This window comes from Gobius niger (genome assembly GCF_951799975.1).
Source record: "Gobius niger genome assembly, chromosome: 5".
In the NCBI taxonomy this organism is placed as follows: domain Eukaryota; kingdom Metazoa; phylum Chordata; class Actinopteri; order Gobiiformes; family Gobiidae; genus Gobius; species Gobius niger.
The window spans coordinates 16,748,673-16,771,958 of NC_136856.1; the positions used below are offsets into that span (position 1 = coordinate 16,748,673).

Below are 23,286 nucleotides of genomic sequence, written 5' to 3' on the forward strand. Positions count from 1 at the left end.
ATGCCACAGTTGTTGAGAAGAATAGTACATGTGTCTAGTTTCCATCTATAATCTCTGGATAAGATTTATCTCATTCGAGCTGTGGTCATGCTCAGTAGGCAGTCCTCACTGTGACAATCAAACAGCAGCCTGCGGAAAGAAAGAGACAGGGGATGATAATAAAAGAAGAGAGAGTAAATGTATAAAAAGCAGTATCAGAGGTGAAGGCTGCTCTATTGAGCAGCAATAGGCCAGTTCTCCGAGGAGACCAGCCATGAATCATGGTGCACTTACTCACCACTTATTATGAACATCCTGTGCTGGCCGGATTGATTTCCCCCCACCATTCACAAAATGTCATATGAAGACAGAGCAATAGCAAGCACATCTGCGGTCAGGACAGCAAATGCCCGAGGTGCCTGAGCTCTGTGGCAGCTAACGCGACAGCTAATAGACGTTAAAGCTTATAACAAGGATGAGTTAGGAAAAGAAAAATATCATGAGCTTAAAATGTGTGACTGAATGAAATGAAATGGGGCACAAAACAAAAAGGTAAAGAAATATCCTCCCAGCCCATTGATGCATACAACCAGAGGAGAGAGCATTTGTATTTTTATTAAGCAAATGTTTTTGCTTAATATTTGTGAGTTTACAAACATACGAGAATGCAGGTGCTGCAATACATATAACCAACGCACATAACTTTTATTTATATTGTTTTTTTCTGTTACAGTACGTGCAGTAAGTACATGCAGTCTTACCAAAGAGTTCTCTCAGTTCAGACTTTATTGATTCCACAGCTGGGAAATGTAGTTGTCACAGCAGCTCTTAATACATAGCAAAGTACAGATAGTAAAAAAATGTTTGTTAGATAAACCCTGAAAGGTAATTGTGCAATTGGAAGATGGAAGAATACAAATTTCCCATATTTAAGGAGACACTGTCGCTGCTAGTCTCATGTTCTTGTTACTTTACTCACATAGCTCTACCTGACGCACTGCAGAGCACACAAACTGCAGTTGAAACAGAGAGAGAGAGCTCAGAAAGGACCTCAGACTGCTAACTGGTCCAGTCTAGTCTGGTCTGGTTTGGCAGCGCTTGGGCTGTCTAGCATGGCAGCGTTTGGCAGGGTCCTGGCATCACCAGAAGATCAGCAGCACCTGCCAGCAGCCGGGGTCCCTCCATATGCTAGTAGGAGACTGGGCATGCTCGCGGTGTCACATCCAGGCTCCGGTCTAGTCCAACCAAGAGGGCTCCTCGTACACACACCGCTACAACTGTGTCATATTGATGTGTGAGGCTTTGAACACGAGACGAGCTGTGATTTTTATGCAAGTGAGAAATTAAAATTTGGCAGCAATTTCGTGACTGTTTATTGTGAAGCTTTGCCAACTTAGTTTCGGTTGATTGTAGGGCCGCACAAATGTAAAAAAAAAAATGTGATAGGTACTGTAGGCTATGGTGCTACTGTATAAAGCATACCATTGTACATAGTTACATTAAAGGTAAATACAAATACAGAGCAAAGTCAATACACTTGACCTTTCTGATATAAGAGGATAGTTTTTTGTACCCTATTGATACAGTAGTCGATATTACCCTTGTTCCACTCATACTGCAATAGCGGTATAGTATGAAAACTTGGCATGGCACTCAAATGCTATTTAAGTGTATCTGAGGTTGCGGATGACCTCTGACCTCTGATGTCAAGTTGGATTTGTCATGACTGTAAGGGCGCATGTGTGCGTATACCTGCCTGATCTGTCTGCCTGATCTGTGGCAGTTTCAGAACAGCTGAGGAGCTAATGGTCCAGCTGGAGACAGATGGCCTCTCCATAACACTATACCCCCGAGCCAATACTCGCTCTTTCTGTCCCAACACCGTGCGTGCTCACAAGCCCATGCACGGCGCAGACCTTAGACACCAGTGAAACCTGTAAAAAAAAAAAAAAAACCTTGCTTTGCAGAAATTTCAACTTTGAATGTGTGAGTATTAGTGCCATGCCTCTTTTTTTTTTCCAGGTGACATGCCAAATCACATTTTATTCCAGTTTTCATAAGTTATTTTTCTCTTGTGCCTTTCTACTTTCTGTTTAAGTCTAATGCAAGGTTTATGTGGAAATAAAAGTAGGTAGTAAGTAAACTGCTTCAGTAATAAGTAACAGAGAAGGCTTTTCAAATGTGTTTGATATAATAGAAATACAAGAGATAGAGAATATACGTAAATACACAAGTATTAGTTAATTAAGTATTTCTCTACTTGAGGGGTCTCCAACATTTCCCTGCTCATGAGCTACTCTGGCAAAATAAAAACAGCTACTTAAAAACAATTATTTGACAGATGAGTTCTACTTAAATTCATCACACTACCCAACTTTGTTATTCAGATGTGAACATGTCCGTGATAGCCAGATCATTTTGTGTTTCAGTGTGGTCTCCTCATGCCTCTCCTCTCGCACTGAACATGTGCCACTAACACGCTTTCGCTGGAGGTCATTTGGGCTCATAGACTGAGAGAGCTGCTTCCTCACTGTGATGCTCCTGGAGCCACTGACAACTCGCTGCTAACAGTTTTCTGACTAAGAGCAAAAACAGATCTATTTCTCCAGAGGGATCCTTTATTAGAGATGGCTGTGGCACAGATGCATGCCACGGGTTGCCGTTGTTGTTGTTGTTGTTTTCTGGGAACTTGTTTGTAGACCATAAAATCAGTGAGGGTTTTCAGCAAATGCTCAATTTTACCACAGTGGAATTTAGTTCACAGATTAAACCGAGATTTGGAACTGATTTGGCCAAGATTTTCTAAATTAAATTTTTTTTAAATCTCGTTTTAGTCTTGGTTTAATATTTTTCCATTTTAGCACAGACTTTATCAATAGATATATCCTTGTGTCTGAGTAGAACTTTTTCAATTAGGAATTCAAAACTGAATATTTGATGTTTTGAATGATCAATAATCCCAAATGGCATCCATATAACAAGGAAATTCGTTTTTTGGATCACAAAAAGCGTTTTTAATAAATATTGAATTGCACATTTCCCTCACATCGTAATTATGTTTCAGATTACAGTTTTGTTCCGCCAGAACAGTGTACGGCAGTAGCAGGTTGTTGAAAGTGTATGAGACGGCAGGTGTAGATAATATCGGTGATACAGTCTCCAACATATGGGCCTGCCGTGTCCCATGTGTAACGTACCTGCCTCGGCTGCTGTCATCTAATTATGCAGAGCAAACAAAGCTATCAGCCTGCTGCTACAGCCGGCTTCTGTGGGTTTTGATTGTTGCACATCTTTCACTGATTAAGATATTGTCACATTTGACCTGTACATAATTACTTTGATTCTATTTCTCCGTTTCAGCCATGGTTTCTATACTTATATATTTATATGCGGGTTTCTTGGATATGAGGGTTTTTTTTTTTTTTACTTATGTATCGACTGTCACAATATGAAACAGGCTACCAAATAAATGTGTCCGCATACACTTCAAAATGCTCTTTTTATTTGTCAAATAGTGAGATAGCATTGGCTGTCTTTTAATGAGTCTAATCATTTTACAACCTGGCATTGCTAAAACCACTAAACTTAAAACCGAACCAGAATAATTACCATCTGAAGTTGGCATCTTAAAATGACATTTTGAGTGAAAGTGGGTTAATTGTCGCTAAATGTTTTGAGCAGTGTTGAAGAAATGTCAGTATAATTCCAGAACAGAGACAATGGAATTTAAGTTTGACATTTGTGAAAGCTCTTTTCTAAAACTGTGAAATGTGTGTGTTTTTCTGCAGGGGTATGTGAGCAGAGTGGTGATCTGAGTCTGTGCGGACTTGTTGATGCTGCTGCACTCCCTCCATCCACATCTCCACCTGCTACTTCACAAGGGGCTCCAGCGCACCAGAGGACTGCAGCCTCCCTGCCCCACCCCCTGCCCCTGGGCCTGACGGCAACCCCCTCCCGTCCCTCCACTCATGACGCTCCAAGTGTAACCCCCCACCTTCACCCCACTCCTCCCTCCACAGCTGCTCTCAGCTCCTGGGGCCTGTCAGGACAGTCCCAGGAAAGTAAAGTCCCTCTACCTGCTACCCTTCCTATGTCAGCTGTCATGATGGAGCCTGGAGCTGCTCCTGCTCTCACAGAGGAGTGTCTGCTGCAGCCGGAGCGCACCTGCATGGGCTGCTTCATTGAAACACGCGACGCCACTGACCCTGCTCCGATAGGTGACCCCCCTCACGAGCAAACTACAGGCCCCGACACAGACACAGTGCTGAGGATAGGCGATGTGAGCCGAGAGGACTTTTCAGACATAAACAACATCAACATTCAGTGCCTGAGCCATGCGGGGGAGGCAGTGAGTCACTACGGAGAACAGCTCCTCTCTGACCAGCTACTTAACTTCCCTCTGCCTAAGGCCTCAGGTGAGGGCAAAAGGGCAGATGGAAATAAAACAACAGAGGACTGTGACGACCCAGAGGATGAGGCAACGGCTAAGAACCTTTACGAAGGACTGTTGTTAGACAAAGTGAGCGGAGAGGAGGTTCTCCTGGCCAATGCGGGCCAGGACTGGGGCTATTTTGAGTCCTTTATTAGCGAGAGCAAAATGGAATTGCTCGACCTTTGTTCAAAAAATGAACTGTCTGTCAATCTTTTCTCTGAGGAAGATGTTGACAATCTCTTTGATGATGAAGATGATGACTCTACTTTAAGCAGTGATGTTTGTTCTCTGAAGATTCGTTACGAGTCTTTCCAGGATAATATGAGGGAAAAAACAAATGTGCTCCAAGAGGAGACACAGTTTAACTTTTTCCCTAGTGTCCTGGCCAACTGTGCCAAAAAAGAAGAGGCTGCAGCTGTTCTGAGGAGGAATGTTGATGAGCCTAAAGGTGATGAACTAATACTGGAGACGGGACAGGAAGCCAAGCTTGGGGACTGCAGTGGCAGGAGCCCTCTTGATGGCTCCCAGGGGTCACCCATGTCCACTCCCAAAGTGACTTACCTAATGGACTTCAACTCTACGGAGGAGTCAGGGGAGTTCAGTGACGACAGCTCATGCACTGGCTCTTCCTCTGATACGCTGCATGAAGGGAAATATAAAAAGGGTCACTCAACAAGTTTTCTTTGCCCATCCAACCCTCTTAATTATGGCTTACGCTCCAAGAGAAAGGTTAGGTACAGTGATGATTACCTATATGATGTTGACTCACTGGAAAGTGAGAAAAATGCAGAGAAAAAGGAGAAAGGTCTTGCAGGTCAGAAAGAGGAGGAGGATGTAGACTGGTGTCCCAAGAAGCGACGGAAATCCTGTCGTAAAGAGCCTCCTGTTGTGATTAAGTACATCATAATTAACAGGTTTAAGGGAGAGAGGCTCATGTCAGTGAAGCTGGGCAAGCTGGACCCTGTAGCTACTGTGAGCTTAGATGCAGACACGGTAAACAAATATAAGACACAGGCTCCTCTGAAGGATTTCTGGCAGCAGAAGCAAAGGGAGAGACAGGAACAGCTTAAGCTGGCTGGCAAAGATAAACAACAATGTGGTTTTCATCTAAATGGACGCCATCATCGTCTTTTTAATGCTAGTCATCTCAAAAGGAAATACAAGATAGCAAACAGGCTTAAGGTTCAGAGGATTCATGCTGTGGAGCAATCAGTAACTGCACAGGGCTCCTGTCTCTCTGATCAGGGCCAGGGAGGAGTCACCCCCACACTGGCACTGGGAATAATTGCAGCCCCAGACCTCACAGCCACAATAGACACAAACCCTATCACATACACAGTCACAGCCAAGAGCCGCTCCCAGGAGATGGAGGAGAGAGAGGGGAGGCGATTGGGAGGAAATAAAACAATCAGGATAAGAAAATTCAAAAGCGAAGCAAGGCTGAGGAGCCAGAAGCTGAAAAAGGCAGGAGAGGAGGGGAGGAGCATGACAAATGTATTGGATGCCTGTGCTGTAGGGGCACAGATAGAGCAGCCCACTGCTGAGCTGGAGGTAGCAAAGAGCTCAGCAACAGTCAAACCCCATTTTCCTGATAACAGTAGCACAGTTCACACATCTGATGAGGAGAAATTCCCTTTTGTGTCATCCTCGTGCTCCTCTGACAAAGCCCCTTCTACAGAGGAGGTAGAGGCGGGTGTCCCTGTCATTCCAGGGGGCTACCTGCAGACCCTGTTAGATGCTACAGACTCCTCTGCCACTGCCAGCCTCCCCTATTTCCCCCAGCAGCCCTCCAGGCAGCAGTATCCTCTGGGGCTGTCCTTGGAGGAGAAGCAGTTCTCTACTCTGCAGCTTGCTCAGAGCTGTGTCCTGTCCCCTCCCTCTGAGTCTGAGCTCCAGCAGTCTCCACAGAACTGCTCCAGCTTTACCCCTGTGTGGCACCCACAGCTCTGTGCTAGTCATAGCCATAGCTTTGGGCCCGAGACCCCTGAGACGCCAATCTTACCCAACAACTTCCCCGCTGCTGTGCCACTGAATGACAGCCTGCCAGTGTCTAACTACACCCAGCTGAGCCCGCAGGCTGACAGGCTGGTTTATGACAAGAGCTACCTGACTGAGGCTGGCTTGCTGCCTGGGGCAGATCTGCAAGTGTGTCAGTCAGGCTGCGTTGAGGGCCAGGTGCAACACCAGAGAGGCTCTCTGTGTACAGACAATGGCAGGCTCATCAGCTATGACTCAGTGGGCTCTCTGTCAGCCTCCTCCAGCAATTACAGCTCCCTGAGCCTCAAGTCCTGTGAACGTGAGCAGGAGGAGGAGGGCCGAGACACTTTCTTAGCTCACTGCAGTCCTAAAGTGGTGATTCAGCAAAGTGTGAATGCTCTTACCCCTCTCAGGGAGTCCTCAGACCTGCTGGATATCTCCAACTTCACCCCTGACAAGTTTAGACACTCATCACTGTCCGAGCTGTCCCCTCCTGAGACCCCAAACCTATCCCCCCAGGTGGTAGGCAGAGAACTGAAAATGACTGGAAATGGTGGAGATTATCAAGATGTAAATGACATTAATATGGACTGTAATAGAGATGTAAAGTGGAACTGTGAAGTTATGCAGCAACAAGAGCACACTACAAACACCTTTCCAGCAGAGGACAGGCAGTTCTCTCTGCACAACTTCAACAGTCAGGATGTCCTGGACCTGGATAAGAAAGAGATGCCAGATGAAGAATTCGATGAACAGACCGGTGCCAAAAGTATAAAGTCAAAGAAAAAATGTAATCACAAGCAGCCTGCAGGACAGAGCCCAAAGAAAGCCCGCACCCCCAGAGCTCCTAAGTCTGAAAAAGTCAAAACATCTAAACAGAACTCACGCTCCACTAAAAAGATAAAGGCCATGCTAGAAGGTAAGGCCGCAAAGAACCAGGCAGAGGGTGCAGGCCTGACAGACAGTAGCAGCACTGGGGACTGGTCTGGGACAGGCTGGTCCGAGAGCAACAGTCTGGTGGGGGATGACCAGAGGGAGTTCGAGGAGCCATCCAATATCCTATCAAACATCGTTTCTGGGATGGCGGAGGTCCAGAGGTTCATGATGGCCTCCATAGAGCCACTGTGGAATCCCATGTCCGAAGCCTGCATGCCCTCTGAGGCCAACAGTCTCAACCTCAAAACACTCAAGATCCTGGCTGGCACCGAGGCGGACCTGAAGAAGAAGGGAGCAATGCTTGCAGGGGCTGGTCGAGGTAGAAAGGCTGGGGGCAAAGGGGGCAAAAACCAGGCCAAGTTCAACCCGTCCCACCCCCTTTTCCCTCAGCTCGCTCTCGGCTGCAACATGTTTGACAAACCCAACTTTATTAACCCTGGTCCCGCACACAAAAAACTGTACCGCCACAAAACCAGTGCAAAGTTCCCTCGCATTGAGACGCTGAAGGGGAAACGAGCTGATAGAGACCCAAATAAGGACATAGCACTGATGACCTCTTTTGAGAAACTGAGGTAATATTTTCTTATCAGCGGCTGTCGCACCCTTTCTCACTCTCCCTTCAGTACCTGCTCAAACTCCCTCCCAATGCATACCTTCACCGGCGCTATGACAGAGCTGCATGACTACGTTTCCTTCCCCTGACTACTCCCACTTCCTTTGACCCCCTGAAGAAGAAATTAATATCTGCATGAAAAACTTTCTTGTACTTTGCAAACTACCTATCGAGTGATTGTGTCGAGCTTGATTGAGATTTGAAACGACCATGGCTGCATTTTTTCTTGCTTTTGTTGTTTCTGCTTTGTTTGTTCCTATAGTCGTTTGTTTTAATTTTGTCTGAAAAGGAAAAAAAAACAAAACAAGAATAAGCCTTGATAACAGTTTTGTCGCCTTTTTTGGAGAAACTTTGTTTTGGTATTTTCTCAGCAGAACTAGCTCCCCTGAATTCTGTATTCCCCCTCCCTTTTCCCTAAAGATGTAGCTATTTACACAAATGCATTAAGTGACATCTACGCACCCCCTCCCCATCTGTTTTTGTATGCAGAATATGGATGTCCTGTTGTTGCTGTCCTTCATACACTGCCTGGCTCATTTCAAGAGGGAAACCTACCACAAATGAGCCATTATTAAGCCCAAGACATCTTGAAAACACAAGATGGGACCATTTTGTATTGACGACATATCAGACCTATGTATTTTACCCTCAAAGTTGGAATGACTTTTGTTCTTTTTTCAAGAGTTGTTGTTTTTTCCTCTGGAGTTTAGAGGACTGGTTAAATTTACATTTTTACGCCTTGCAAATTCATAAAAGCTCCACCCTCAGAGTATTTTTGTCAATGTTGTTGTACAGGGACATGCAATATTTGCAAAAAAAGATTATTATAATCTTAAAATCAATGTGCCAAAAGTAACAATGCTGTGTAAATGACCTCTTATATATGTGTGAATATTGGCTGTTCCTCTCTTTTCTATCCACTGGAATATTGGCTGCTCGGGATGGAGATCCTTATAAAGACAGGAGTATTTTATTTGGGACACTTCACCTCTTCTGTGTTGAAAGGCACCAACAGCTAGCAGTGGTACTCTGCCACTTACTAAACCAAATCAGAAAGACTATAAATTTTCCTCAATTCCCCACTTTGTTTGCCAAATTAAATTTACCTCAACATCGCCTGGCACTGAGAAGCATCAACAAAAGAAAAGGGAGGATCTGCACTGAAGCAAAAGGCTTTTTTGGACCAAGTCGAGCAGATGTCTGAGGGTACAAGCAAGAAAATAGTCTACAGTCGGGGCTGCGCCTCGCTCAAAAGCTGTTTTGTACAGTAAATTCAAGGCAGTTTCTTACAAGTAGAGATTGTGCACAGCTCAGTAGTGTATGGGCATAAGACATAACATTTTGCAGTTAAAAGAAATGTGAATGTGAAAGCAGTAGGTTGGCATCAGTACTCTTGTATATGAAGGAAAGCATGTTTTAACATAACTCCACACTGATATCCTTATTTTTTTTACATACATGTATCATTATTAATGTTTCATTTGCCGTTAGTCCATTTTTCTTTTATTATGTCCAAATCAAATGGTTACAGCAAAGCATAACTTTCATGTTTTATGTGATACAGTATTTTGGCAGAATGTTTGTTGCCACAAGTAAAACAAAATCAGTCATATGGCCCTAAACATAACCATTTACTGCATTACTGCCCAGTAATGGTCAAATGAAAACTATTATGTTGAGATTTTATAAAGGAAATGAATAAACAATTTTATTCTTGAATGTCTTTAAAGATATCTAAACTAACCAACTCTATAATTATATTCACACATGCAGTCTTAAAGGCCCAGTTTTTTTGTTTTTTGATATTGAAGATTACTGGACAAACCTATTCAGACTCGGTATGGTAATCCTACTGCACAACTGACATTAGTTGACGCTTGCACTTTGCAAGATTGAATCACTTCTCTATCCTCTTTGCCATATCATTAGTTTGAGTTCTCTAGTGTATCAGGGTTAGGACCAAGACAAGCTGCTGTTGGGAAGCTCCACACGGGTTGCCTGCCCATTTAGTCTGCCTTCTCTCATGTCTGCCTATTGTCAAATTGAATGTACTTCTCTGAGTTCATAGTTGTTTTGGATCTTGTTTTTCTTTTTATTGTTATAAAATGTGCCACTGTTGAGCTGCCTCATGTTAATGGTGCTAAGAAAGCCTCTTTTGTTCTGTTTTCATCTTTTGTTTCCCAGAGTTGACAAAAAAGAAATGCAAAATATATAGGTACCTAACCCTCTTTATGAATGTATATTAAACTGTTTTGTTGGATGTTTTCACTTCATGATTCTTTGACATTGGAAATTACTTTTCTGTTTCCATTAAAAGATTACTGAGCTTTATATATAATGTCTAGAGTTGTTACCTGAAGGAATCTTAATGAACTCTTGACACTACAAAATCTTGTATATTTTTTGTGTGCCAATTTGTAACATATTTTGTAAGTGTATATTTTTCTTAGAAAGTGCTGTGAAGTATTTGTGTGTGTGAGTAACCTTTTATGCGCCTCTGGGCAATGGAAAGGATATTACAGCGACAAGTTTCTGGTTTTAAAAACCAAAATATGAGAGTATCAACAGAAAACTAGAAATATTTACATTTTGTTGGGAGTTTTGTATTAAGACCATGATCTTGTTGTGGGAGTGTTGTGTTACTGTGCAAAACACAAATAAGCAAGAAAAAATGAAAACTTCAAAAATATAATTTGTGAACAATTTGCTGTTTTATAGATTTTCATGTAAATTATTTGAGTATTATTTTTGTTTTTGTTTTGTTGTAACTGTTGCAAAGGTTTTAAATATTTGTGATCAAGCCTGTATGGTGATAATGTAATATTGGTAACTTGCTGAGTTTTGTAATAATGTTTATGGAGTAAATATACGAATTAAAATAAGATTTTGAATGCTGCTTTCCGAAGAGAGTTGGTCTGTATTTATTTTTTCCCCTCTGTTCTGAGCATAAAGTAGTGCTAGTTCAACATTATTGTTTAATTAATATTAATAGTTACATTTCACACTAATATTGTTAGTCTTTACTTAGGACAATTGCATATAGGGTCTATTTGATTAAAATAATTTCAGAGCTCACAGCTCCAACAAAACTATATACATATTTTTAGGATTTTCTTCAGATCATGTACACATAAACACTTCTTGCTTGACCTCAAAATTATGTGAAAGTACAAGTGGCATTTTTTTCCCCAACTTGCCTGCCTTTCTGTTAATTATATTGAAACCCTTCAATGAAAGGCATTTTGATTTCTGTTCAAGTCTAGCTTCAGCTCATGTTATTTTAATGTCATATCTAATTAGCACTCAGGGTCAGGCATCACCAGAGTGACTGCTCATCCATAACTCAGAGCGGGCTGCTGTGGTCCGCACTGCAACTCATTCTGGCATGCTTAATTGGAGCTGGAGAGACTGTCTCACACCATAAACAGATCTTGTGATATATGCCTCTAAAATTGTCAGGTGGTATTAATATTGTTTTTGTTCGGCTATTTAGTCACCCATACTAGGGCGCTAGCAAATTATAGGCATATACAGAATGTCTAGTGCAGATTCACCTGTGGTTATTAAAGATCCCAGTTGCTTGGACACTGCTCAAATTTCCAAAACAATTATATCCACTTTTTTTCCCCCCTCAGGAAGAAAAAAGCTTAAAGGACCATTATTTTTGTCCTCTTACTAAAACAGTGAGTATTGGCCTACACAACAATTTGGGAAGGGAAAAGGGTAAGCCTATGGCTATAGACAAATAAGCTCTTGTTTAGTTTGTTTTAGATAGTGAGATTATAATTTTTCTACACTTGACTGTAAGTTATTAACTGATATATGGCCTATTTGACTTGCTCTTGACATCTCGTCATCTTCATCTTGTTTTTTCTTCTTTATATTTACATCCAAATAGATTAAAACACAATTGAATGGCGGTTTTCTTGTTTTAGCCGAATATTGGTTACAGGGGAGGTGTCAACTGTATTGGGCCTGTGGTTTCAACAATATCTTACGTGCAAACATCGATGTATCATGTAGGCTAATAAATAATAGTTCCATGCATTCAACACGAAAGAGCGAGTGGCCGCTCCTAATGACAGTAGGGGGCGGGGTTATTCGTATTGCGTTTGATAGAAGGAAACTGGAATAAACAAAGAACATTCACTTTCATTTAAAACCCTGTGTATACGCAGTTGCACGCAGTACCGCAACGTGACGCTACAGCTAAGAACAGCCGAGAACGGCGCAGCTGAAAACAACAATTATTAAACCCGGGGTTTAGTCTTCCAGGCTCTATACAAAATATTTTTTGCTGGCTGTATGTTTCAAACATCAAGTCCACTTATATAATGTAGGATATATGATGCTAAGGTTAGTTACTGCACAACAAACACAAACTGGAATATCTTGTATCACCATTTTTTGTTGTTGTCAATTCTAGACGTCCTAGAGTAAATGCCCTACAAGCAACATCTTGTTTTTGTTTTCTTTGACCGGAGGTACATAGACACATTGTAATCTAGTGCCGATTGTTTATTTTATTTCTAAATCACCGTTTATGCGTTTATAAGACGAGGATCACATTTCATCGTAAGGCGAGTGAATTGCTGGTGCCTGCAAGTTTAAACACAGGGTGTAATGATGTAACGTACTATCCGGAAGACTGCATCCATGGTCCCGTTTCCTAAAGAAAGAAAATGGAAACCAATCGTACTTAGACAAACAGTTACGCTTTTGTATAGAGTAGTTTAACAAACATCGTGATCCAAACAGCATAAGACCGGTACAGTATTCGACCACATTTGTGTGTGTTCAAACATTTTTTTCTTAACTCTTTACTTGGCGATGGTAATTTTGGAATGTTTACTCGGTGAACGTCATTTCTTGACGTCGCTTGCCTTGTTAGCCTGCGGTAATGCTAACCCATTTTATATGTGTGATGTATATTTTCTATTTATAAATAAACGTACTACCTTATCACAACAAAAAAACGAAGTGTCTGTAGTGCAAGGAAAGATGCTACAGTTGACGCATATAGTGTGTTCGGTGGCAGCATTATTCGCGTTGCTAACTGTAGCTAATCTGATAAAATGGATGGTAGCTAGCTTTTAGAAATTTGCCATAGACAGTTACGCGAGTATCATTTGTCACATTTAATTTAGCTTTAATTGTTAGGATGCACGATCCATTTTAACTAGGCGGTGTTTTTCAAATGCGCCCTAGCAGTTTAGATTAACGTTGCTAATGATATCTGCTTAACCCCTCCTGCTATACTACTTAGCTCTTTTCCTTTACTTTCCGGATTCTAAAATTGTTCAGCATTTAAGTTAGCTTCTGATTTGTCGTCTCACGTAATAAATCCTGCAAAATTGAGCGACATCTCAATTTAAACTGGCTGTAGTTGTTTAACCCCTAAACAGTCTGCAGACGACACAATTATCCTGTTTATTTTTTATTTTTTAACTGCAAGCCCAGCAGTTAAGACCTCAATAATATTAGAATTAGGAGTGTTTCTCTTCTCACGGGTCTTTAGTGGCCCCTCATATTCTAAAATCTCACAGTAAAATGTGTTTTCTATTTGTATTCTTTGCTTTTTTGGTTTGTGTTAATGTAAAAAAAAAAAAAATAACTAGAAGAAGGTGATAATATATTCTCCACAGTCTGCACAACCGTGTTTTTAAAACTGTTTTGTCTGAAAATCTTTTTGGCCTGTAGGCTTTACTGGACTGGGCAATTCAGGGTGAAAGGGGGAGACATTCAGAGCCAGGACTTGAACCCACAACGTTGAGGGCAGAACAATGTTCCTCACTGTGGCTGCATGAATCATAAATTTACTTAACATTATCACCCCTACTATATGTAGGAGTAGATAAGTCTTGACTTCAACCAACTCCTTTTACCATCTGTTGTTCCTTTCACTAAAAAATCCTATTTTTACGTATTCAAAATTAAGTGTTCAATCAAGCTATGTAAATGTGTCACTGAACAGCACCTCAGTCAGCTTTCTCAATGAATTGTGAATCTTCCAGCATTCATAGGCTTATTATTAACGGTCACCTTTTCTTACAGCTGTAGAATTTTCTCTCAAGCGCTGTCCGCTTTTGCATCAATGGAAGGATCAGACAGCACGGATCCAAGTGGCAGTGACCAAACGGAGTCTCAACGGAGAAGTCAGCTCGACCGCCTGGACAGAGAAGAAGCCTTTTACCAGTTTGTAAATAATCTCAGTGATGAGGACTACCGACTTATGAGAGACAATAATCTCCTGGGGAATCCAGGTATATAAACATACTCGACACATTTTTTTATATAGTTTTAGTAAAAAATATTACAGCTGTAAATTATGTGTAACCCCTCCTACAAAAACTATGTCACCTTTACGAGGTCAAAAGCATTTAAGATTAGTTAGCTGTTGTTAATGTAATTTATAAAAATGCTCGGCATGCAGCTCACAATGGGCAACTGAAGCGTCCAATCCGTTTCTGTCCCAGGAGAGTAGGAGGAAAAATGTAAGTGGAGCGTCCTTTAGCGGAGCATCCTGCAGGGAGAGGGCATTGAACGGACTGTGGCATGCCCTGGTAAGTGTGGAGGTTTTCAGTATTGTCCTGTTACTGTGTTCAGCTCAAAGATTTATTTGGCTATTTGCAACCCAAACATACTGATCAACATACATCAGTTGTTAATGTTTTTCATCATCAAGATTCTTTTTCAGATTTTTTTTTTCCTCTTTTGTATTATGTCCTTGTTAAACTCAATTAAGAATTTAAAGATAATGCTGTATGTTTTAGGGGAGCTAACCGAAGATGAGCTGATCAGTAGACTTCAGCAAATAAAAGATGGGCCAGAACAACAGAATAATGCTACAAGTTCACAGACAGGAGAAGATGTCGCTGGTAAGGTTAATATGTTGTCTGCTCATGCAGTTATAGTGTTATACTATTTATGCCACTATTGATGATAATATTTGTCGTGTTTGCAGACCCACCAGAGAACGCAGAGGAGCCTGTTAATGGAGATAGCCTTTTAGATTGGCTGAACACTGTGAGGCGCACAGGCAACACTACAAGGACTGGTCATCGTGGGAATCAGTCCTGGCGAGCTGTAAGTCAAACCAATCCAAACAGTGGCGACTTTCGCTTCAGTCTGGAAATCAGTGTAAACCGTAACTTGGCTGTGGATGGTGAGCAGGTCACTCCAGAGGGTCGTGAAGAGGTAGTGGAAAATGCGGATCCTCCAGCACCAATGGAGACGGATGTCGTAGAAGAACCAGTGGTGGAGGAGTTGGCTGTAATCGTGGAACCAGAACCAGAACCTGAACCTGAAGAAGTTCCTCAAGATATTCTCCAAGAATCACCCTCATCACCCAACGAACCAGTAGTACAACCTCCGTTATCGCCATCTCCACGCAGAGGACATAGAAGACCCCGCAGTCGCAGTCCTGAGCCCCGCAGAACAAGGGCTCGAACAGCTAGAAGTCGCTCACCTCTCACTCTTGAGTTGCCATACGTTCTTCCAACTCTACATAATCCCCCTAGCTCCCAAAACTCAAATTCTGCCCATATTAATCCACCTATCCCTCAAGCGGAGGGCAGTTCCCGGACTCGACAACACATTTCTGCCAGACAGACTCCTCCTGAAGAAAATGTTCAGCCGCCGCAGGCTTCGGCAGAGCCTGTCACTGAGCCCCCTGAGTCTCAGGATGGGGAGGCTGCTGCAGGGGATGGGAGTGCAGCTGGCCGCCGCCCTCCCACTATCATGCTTGATCTCCAGGTGCGGCGTGTGCGTCCCGGAGAGTACCGCCAAAGAGACAGCATTGCAAGTCGTACTCGCTCCCGCTCTCAGAACTCTAACAATACCTTTCTTTATGAAAGCGAGCGTGGTGGCTTCCGCCGGACTTTCTCACGCTCTGAGCGTGCTGGTGTGAGGACTTATGTTAGCACCATTCGCATCCCTATCAGGCGCATCTCTGATGCAGGTTTAGGAGAAGCTACATCGATGGCACTTCAGTCTATGATCCGGCAAATTATGACCGGTTTTGGGGAACTTGGCTACCTCATGGATTCTGACTCTGAGTCCTCAGATTCAAATCGTGGCACCAACACTCCTTCAGATGTGGCTGAATCTGCTCTCAACAATGGTGAGGCGCCCAGTACTGGGGCTCCTGCTGCCACTGATGGTGACCTGCAGTCTGCTCCGGGAGGGGCCGGAGCACAGACAGTTGAGGGAAACTCCGATGAAGGCGATGCTCCACCGGCTGCTGGTGGCAGACCAAGATCAAGGCCCCCAATCAGTTTTGAGGAGCCTAGTTCTCTTCCTTTCCTCCGGCTTGCCCACTTTTTCCTTCTAAATGATGATGACGAAGACCAACCCCAAGGACTTACCAAAGAACAAATAGATAACCTCTCCATGCGCAATTTTGGAGAAAGTGATGCCCTGAAAACTTGCAGTGTTTGCATAACAGAATATGCTGAAGGCAATAAGCTCCGAAAGCTGCCCTGCTCTCATGAGTATCATGTTCACTGCATTGATCGTTGGCTGTCTGAAAACTCCACTTGTCCCATTTGCCGCAGAGCTGTCCTAGTATCTGCTAATCGAGAAAGTGTGGTTTAAGTTTAGGATGAGTCTTTGAATCTCAAATTAAATTATGTAGTATCCAACCTCCATCAGAGGCTTTAAAGAAGTGTTATCAGTTTTGAAGTTTCTATCTTACCTTTAGGCGTTTATTATAATGTAGTAATACAATTTGGTTTGGGGTGTTTTTGCAACATGGCACTTGCTGCGCTCTACAAGACATTTAATAATATAACTCTCATCTAATCTCAAGATACGCATGCTGTCTCTAAATCAACTTGTAGTAACCAAGCAGCAATGCACCTCAGAAGTCACCTGCACAGGCAGACAAATCACACAGGATCTGTGAGGTTTATGTGTTGAGGCTTTCTGTCTGCTTTTTATATTTTTCCCTTAAACGCCTTATTTAAGGTGAATGTTGGTATTGTTCAAAGTATTAGCTGTAAATATGCTTATAAAATAATTTGGGAACCCATGAATTGGTTTTGGATGAGATACACATAATTTACTAATGGGCCTTGATTATTTTATAATAATAACAGAAGTAATTTTTGTCATAAATATAAAGGTTCTCATATAGAAGATGTGTTTTATTTACGGTATTTTACAGTTATGTACTTTCCTTTGTTCACTCAAATTTATGATGTACGTGCTATTAAACACATTGAACAAAATTGTTATTGTTTGTTTTCCAAATGTGATCAAATTACATTTCATTGGTTTGATGAAATGCATGAAATTAGGAATTTCTCAATCAGTAACATGAAAACAAAATTTAATGTAGGCTACATGATTGCTGTAGATGACTGAAGGCTGAGCATCAATCCTTTAGTCAAAGTGTGTGTGTGTGTGTGTGTGTGTGTGTGTGTGTGTGTGTGTGTGTGTGTCTGTCTGTGTGTGTGTGTGTGTGTCTGTCTGTGTGTCTGTCTGTGTGTGTGCGTGCGCGGAAGTGAAAATATGGACTCTTGCACCAGATCATATTTTTTGTGTTTTGTTCAAGTGTTTGCCACCTGTTAAAATCGTAAGGAATAACAGTTTTTAGAGCTGATAATGACGTTTATTTTTTGATGTTCTGAAAAGCACTGCTAATGTTAATAGGCAAACACGAGCGAATAAAACGTTTTTCAGCAGTTTCAGCCAAGTTCATCTGTCTTATTCATTGACACCTTAGGTGACCGATTAACTTTATTAACCCCTGAATGATGCAAAATATAAAAATCTTCTTATGCCAAGATTGTCTTTGTTCGACCCGCCCTGCATAATGTGTAAACTGGGTTCCCATATAATAAATAAAACCATGTAAATATTTTGTTGTCAATAACGTAACAACTTGCCAACCCAGCTGGTACCACTAGTGGCCATGGATGTATTAGGTCTAAACAAGGAAGTGTTCGTGACGGACAGCGAGGCGATCATGACGCCTGTGAAAGTGGCGACTCGTTTGTGCCTTTTTCAGAGATGCTTTTTAAAAGTAAGTAACGTCCTTTAATTGTTTTAATCGAAACACAGAAACCCGATTGCATACGAGGAAAATGAAGAGTGAGGGTGTCATGGGGATTGACCAGTTTAAGTTACCTGCGTGATTGTTGGGTTATTTGTGATCACGTGACGACTATCAAGTGAGCTGCAAGGGTGTTAAATGAATACATAATACATGTAGACCTTAGGTGTGTATCTGTAAAGATCCTGTAGTCACGACCTAACGAGGTTTTTTTGTATACTGCTTTACCTTGTTATACTACCTATTGGCCACAAGGCTACGCTGCTCTCCACACAATTTAAATCTTTTATGATGGGCCCATAGATGGGCCTAATCCCGAAGTTTAAAACCAGTGGAAAGATGGCAAAAATTCAAATTTTGCATTGTTGAATCTTCACAATGTTAGAACTTCAATTTGCAACGAGAAGAAATTGGGAGTGAGACAATTTCTTTTTAAATGGACATTTTATGAAAAAAATAAAAATCCCAAAACAAACAAACGAAATCAAAGTTGCAAACATTAACTCAATGAGTAGCTCCACCATCATTGATGATAAGTAGTTTGTTGCGGCATGCTTGATGCAAGCGTTTCCAGGTGATCAATGATGGGAACATTTCTTCAAGTTGTGAAGACAACCTCACGAAGGACATCTACTGTCTGAAACTGTTGTCCAATTTTATAGACTTGCCAATTCAAAATGTCTGTCTTACTGCAGCCCACCATGAGCCCACCTCAGCAGCGATGGCACGCGACAAGAGGCCCTGCTACTTATGCAGCTCAACAACCAGAACACGTTCAAAACGTCATGACAGTGTGAATACCTGACAGAAAATCACACTGAAGCCACTTTTTGCACAGATTTGGCAATTGAAAAGGCAATGTGATCCGAAACTTTTGATCAACGGCAAAACGGCACGTTTGTTTGTTGTTTTCAAAAAAAATAATGTTTTGTCTCACTGCCATTTCTTGTGTCATAATAATGAAGTTCTACTTGGAACCTTGATAAGATCCAACTATGCAACTCGGAAAGTTAATTTATTTCTCTAATAGCCTACAACCTAAAATGTGAAACTCATGACTCATGGCACGCCGCTATACCTGATGATGATGGGGGGTCTTAACATTTTGATCGGGACTGTATTTGCTTGACTCCAAACAGCAGGCCTTTATTCAAAGTCGCAGTGCTGGCAAGGGAAGCTGTCCTGTCGAAGTGAGCCATCTCGACCATTTGGTGCTCACTGTGAAAAGTGTGCCTGACACCATCCAGTTTTACTCCTCTGTTCTTGGAATGGAAGTGATAACTTTTAAGGTATGTAACACCATCCCGGGCTATTATTCGTAAAAGCGGTGTGGCTGAGAAGGGTCTGGATGCAGCAGATGGAGGGGCACATGATCAGTCGAGCTCCACTTCACAGGAAAGTATAGCCTACGTCACCTCCACAGGACAACGATCAAACTAATCCAAACTATAATATACATAATGTATATATGCTTTAATGTAAAAAAAATACAATTAATAATAATAATAATAAATAAATAAATAAACGAATCCAAACTAACCCTAAACCTAACCTTAAGGATAGTGAAGTTTACCAAAGTGAGGTGACGCCGTTACACGTGGAGAAGTGGAGCTCCACTACCCACGTGACTCTCCATCAGCTGCTTTCAAACCCTCTTGGATTATGTAGCTTTCATGCGCTGTATTTTTCTGCCATTATGCAGGGTAACCGAAAGGCTTTAGGATTTGGACAACAGAAGTTTAACCTCCATCAGCTGGGCCAAGAGTTTGAGCCTAAAGCCAAGCATCCAACTTCAGGCTCTGCGGATCTTTGTCTCATCACTAAAACCCCTTTGACAACTGTGGCCACACACTTAAAAGTATTATGCCTGCTAATGTTATGTTTTCTCCTAATGTAGTGTCAGATTTTTATGTGTGTCTTATGACTTGTAGGGTTGTGGAGTTAAAATTGAAGAAGGTCCAGTTGAAAGGAGTGGAGCGATGGGCCCAATTACCTCTGTTTACTTTAGAGATCCTGATGACAATCTCATTGAGGTGTCAAACTACAATCATTGAACAAATATTCAAGTCAAATGTTTGGGCTTCCCTGCTTAAAATGAATGCAAAATAAAATAAATATTATTTTAGTGAATTAATGTCTATGATATTTTGTATTTCTGCTAAAGGGTTGATCACAGAGGAGCTCGCTCTCTTCCAAGTTCAAGTTTATTTATTATATGTGTCAAGTACAATGTTCCCAAAGCAATTAAAAGTGTTTTGCCCTGGCACTCTCTCCGCTGAACTAGAAAACGATTCTACATATAAAAACATGTATATAATGCAAACAAACAAAGCATTCCAGCAATATAACGCCAAAACCTCAGCTCTCCTTTAGGTTAATGTTCATGAGTCTCACCGCCTGAGGATAAAAATGGTCTCACAAATGAGATTTCTGCGTTCTAAGCTCCGCAGACGTCTCCCCGTAGGGAGGTAGGAGAGGGAATGTGCGGGTTGACTTTGGTCCAAAGAGCAAAATTAATTGGTGCAAAGCTCTTAATTTGCCCGTCGATCTATGTTCCTACCCTCACCTTTGGTCATGTGTAATGACCGAAAGGAAGAGATCGCAGATACAAGCGGCCAAAATGAGTTTCCTTCGCAGTTTCCTTAGAGACAGGGCTAGGAGCTCAGTCACCCCGGAGGAGCTCAGAGTAGTGTCGCTGCTCCTTCACGTCAAGAGGAGCCAGCTGAGGTGAGCATGTCCTATTGGGAGGCCTTGTGGAGGACCCAGGACACGCTGGATGGACTATGTCTCCGAGCTGGCAAGATGTCGCCTCGGGTCCCCCCAGAACAGCTGGAGGAGGTGTGCATGGATCGGGAAGCCTGGGCATCTCTGCTCAGACTGCTGCCTCCGCGACCCGGCTCCGGATAAAGCAGAAGAAAATGGATGGATGGACTCTAGTCCTCCATAATACTGAGAGCCTTTTTCTCACAGCGCTTAGTGTACAAGTCCTGTATCTGAGGCAGAGGGGATCCAATAATCAGAGATGCGGTTTTAACTGTCCTTATCAGACGGGTGTGGTCATGTGATGTAACATTACCAAACCACACCAGCAAACTTCCCGTCAGAACACTTTCAACTGTACATCTTTTTATTTGCACAGCTGATATAAAGAGACCAAGAGAGAATTTCACAAACATGAATGTCAAGAAACTTAAAATTCCTCACAATTTCAAGGGGAGTTCTATTAACTTGGGTAGGCGTGTGAGGGGATTTCTGCTTCCTGAAGTCTATAATGAGCTCTTTAGTTTTTTCGACATTCAGGGCCAGATCGTCCCTATAGTGCGGCTCATTATTGTCCGAAATCAAACCTAGGAACGTATCGTCTGCAAATTTTAAGTATGATGTTTGTGGGATGTTTTGCCACACAGTCATAAGTATACAAACTATACAATAAGGGATGAAGACAACATCAGTGTGGTGCCCCAGTGTTAAAAACCACAGAAGATGAATAAGTGTTGCCCAGCCTCATAGTCTGTGGCCGTCCTGTCAGGAAATCTTGTATCCACTTGCAGATGGAATAGGCTTATAGCTTTGTTACAATGGAATGATTGTATTAAAAGCAAGGCTGTAATCGACAAAGAGCATCCTGACTTATGTATTTGTGTGACTGTGCAGGGCAATGAGACAGCATCATCCACAGCTCTGTTGGATTTGTAGCCTACGCAAATTGTAAAATTGTAGTGGCTCAACCTCGGCACATTAGTTGTTATTTATGTGCCTTTTCACTAGCTGCTCAAAGGTTTTCTGTTTTCCCCTATGAACACCATACAGTCTAAAAAGGCAAATTGGTTCTCCTTAGCGTCCTTCTGAGTAGATGTAATGCTGGGATCCACAGCATGTGATATGTAAAAGGTGCCACTTCCTTCTCTTTAATTTTGATCTAGGTATCATCAGCTTAAACCTTACACACTTGTCAAATACATGCAATCTGAGTACTAGTTTGATTGAGACTGTATCAACGTACTTAAAAATCACTTTTGAGAGTCTGATTTAACATTAAGCAGCATGTGAACAAAAACATTTGCCTTTACCTTTTCGGTGATGTTAAATTATGTTGAATAATTAACTATATTCAGTAGAATGTAAATAATTATGACATTCTGTGTAATTTACACAGTCTCACAATACAGTCTTTTAAGTCTCACCTTCACCACCGGGAAAAGTCGGGTCCTTCAAACGTTATTCCATTTCACTTCAATATTGATGGGAAAGGGAAAAAATAATCTATGTACGGTAAAAGGCTCAGCATAATATTTACTCTCTTTGTGTACATTTGTCAAAGGTGTAAAGGTGTAGCCAGCAAAGCGAAACCTTGGACTGCACTTTCTCATTTGTTTGTCTCAAGGGTAAATTTTGCAAAAATTGTGACAGATCAGCTCACTTTATGTAGGCTTGGAGGAAGAAGAACTTTATTTGTATAGTGCCTTTCACAGACATAGTCACAAAGTCACATGAGACAATTTTACATTCACCCATACTGTGCATGTGCAGAACTATCGCCACATTTTCCAACTTGCATTTTTCATTCAAACTGATTATAATCAAAGTACCTTAAGGTTAGGATTAGGCTTATATAAATAATGTAATACAAAGTTTAAACGTATATACACACACAACACTGGGAGCATGCGCAGTGGAACTTCAGTGCCGCTCAACAAAGAAGTGCATCTCGACGTTACATCGGCTCAAAACAAAAAACAACAGAAGACATTGACCTTGCAGGTTTCTATCTTTGAACATATAATGAAAAGTAAAGCGCATACAGGTGAAACTCGGAAACTTAGAATACTGTGAAAAAGTTCATTTATTTCTGTAATACAACTTAAATTGTGAAATTAATATATGATATAGACCCATGGCATTCAAAGTGACATCTTTATGTGTTTTAATTTGGAAAATTATGGCTTGCAGCTTGTAAAAAACCCACTATCAAAATTTCAGAAAATTAGAATATTACATGAAATGAATAAAAAAAGATTTTTAAGAGCGAAATGTTGGCCCTCTGAAAACTACAATCATGCATTGGTTTGGGCCCCTTTTGAATAATTCCTTAATGCAGCGTGCCGTGAGTCTATGTCATATATTAGTTTCACATTTTAAGTTCCAGAAATAAATTAACTTTCTGAGTTTCACCTTTTCTTTCTTATTTAAACAACATAGTTGATCATAATTCCACATAACATACAACAGAATATCAATATTATAATTTATATACAAATCTGTTTTTTTTACTAAACAAATATACTGTCATGT

General features: G+C 41.6%; 3 protein-coding genes across 4 annotated transcripts in view; all 3 read left to right on the forward strand.

Moving 5' to 3' along the window:
• The window catches only part of nexmifb (neurite extension and migration factor b), a 55,666-nt gene extending 47,419 nt beyond the window's left edge, over positions 1-8,247 (forward strand). The window contains exon 3 of the mRNA XM_079557341.1: positions 3,768-8,247. Coding sequence (XP_079413467.1) covers positions 3,768-7,900 — 4,133 coding nt within the window. The 3' untranslated portion in view covers positions 7,901-8,247. The remainder of the gene's footprint in view (positions 1-3,767) is intronic.
• A 4,321-nt stretch (positions 8,248-12,568) lies between these two features.
• Positions 12,569-17,133, forward strand: rlim (ring finger protein, LIM domain interacting). 2 transcript variants are annotated; one of them, XM_079557351.1, is made up of 5 exons: positions 12,569-12,705; positions 13,992-14,200; positions 14,711-14,815; positions 14,902-15,023; positions 15,111-17,133. In XM_079557351.1, the coding sequence occupies exons 2-5, from the start codon at positions 14,032-14,034 to the stop codon at positions 16,530-16,532; spliced, it is 1,818 nt and encodes a 605-aa protein (XP_079413477.1). In that variant the 5' UTR covers positions 12,569-12,705; positions 13,992-14,031; the 3' UTR covers positions 16,533-17,133. The 2 variants fall into 2 exon arrangements, with proteins under 2 accessions (XP_079413477.1, XP_079413476.1); XM_079557350.1 differs by having other exon boundaries at positions 14,902-17,133.
• A 729-nt stretch (positions 17,134-17,862) lies between these two features.
• Positions 17,863-20,092, forward strand: glod5 (glyoxalase domain containing 5). The gene is made up of 4 exons (XM_079556899.1): positions 17,863-17,964; positions 19,134-19,283; positions 19,697-19,852; positions 19,926-20,092. Exons 1-4 carry the CDS (start codon positions 17,908-17,910, stop codon positions 20,046-20,048), a joined length of 486 nt encoding a protein of 161 aa, XP_079413025.1. The 5' UTR covers positions 17,863-17,907; the 3' UTR covers positions 20,049-20,092.
• The last annotated feature ends 3,194 nt before the right edge of the window (positions 20,093-23,286 follow it).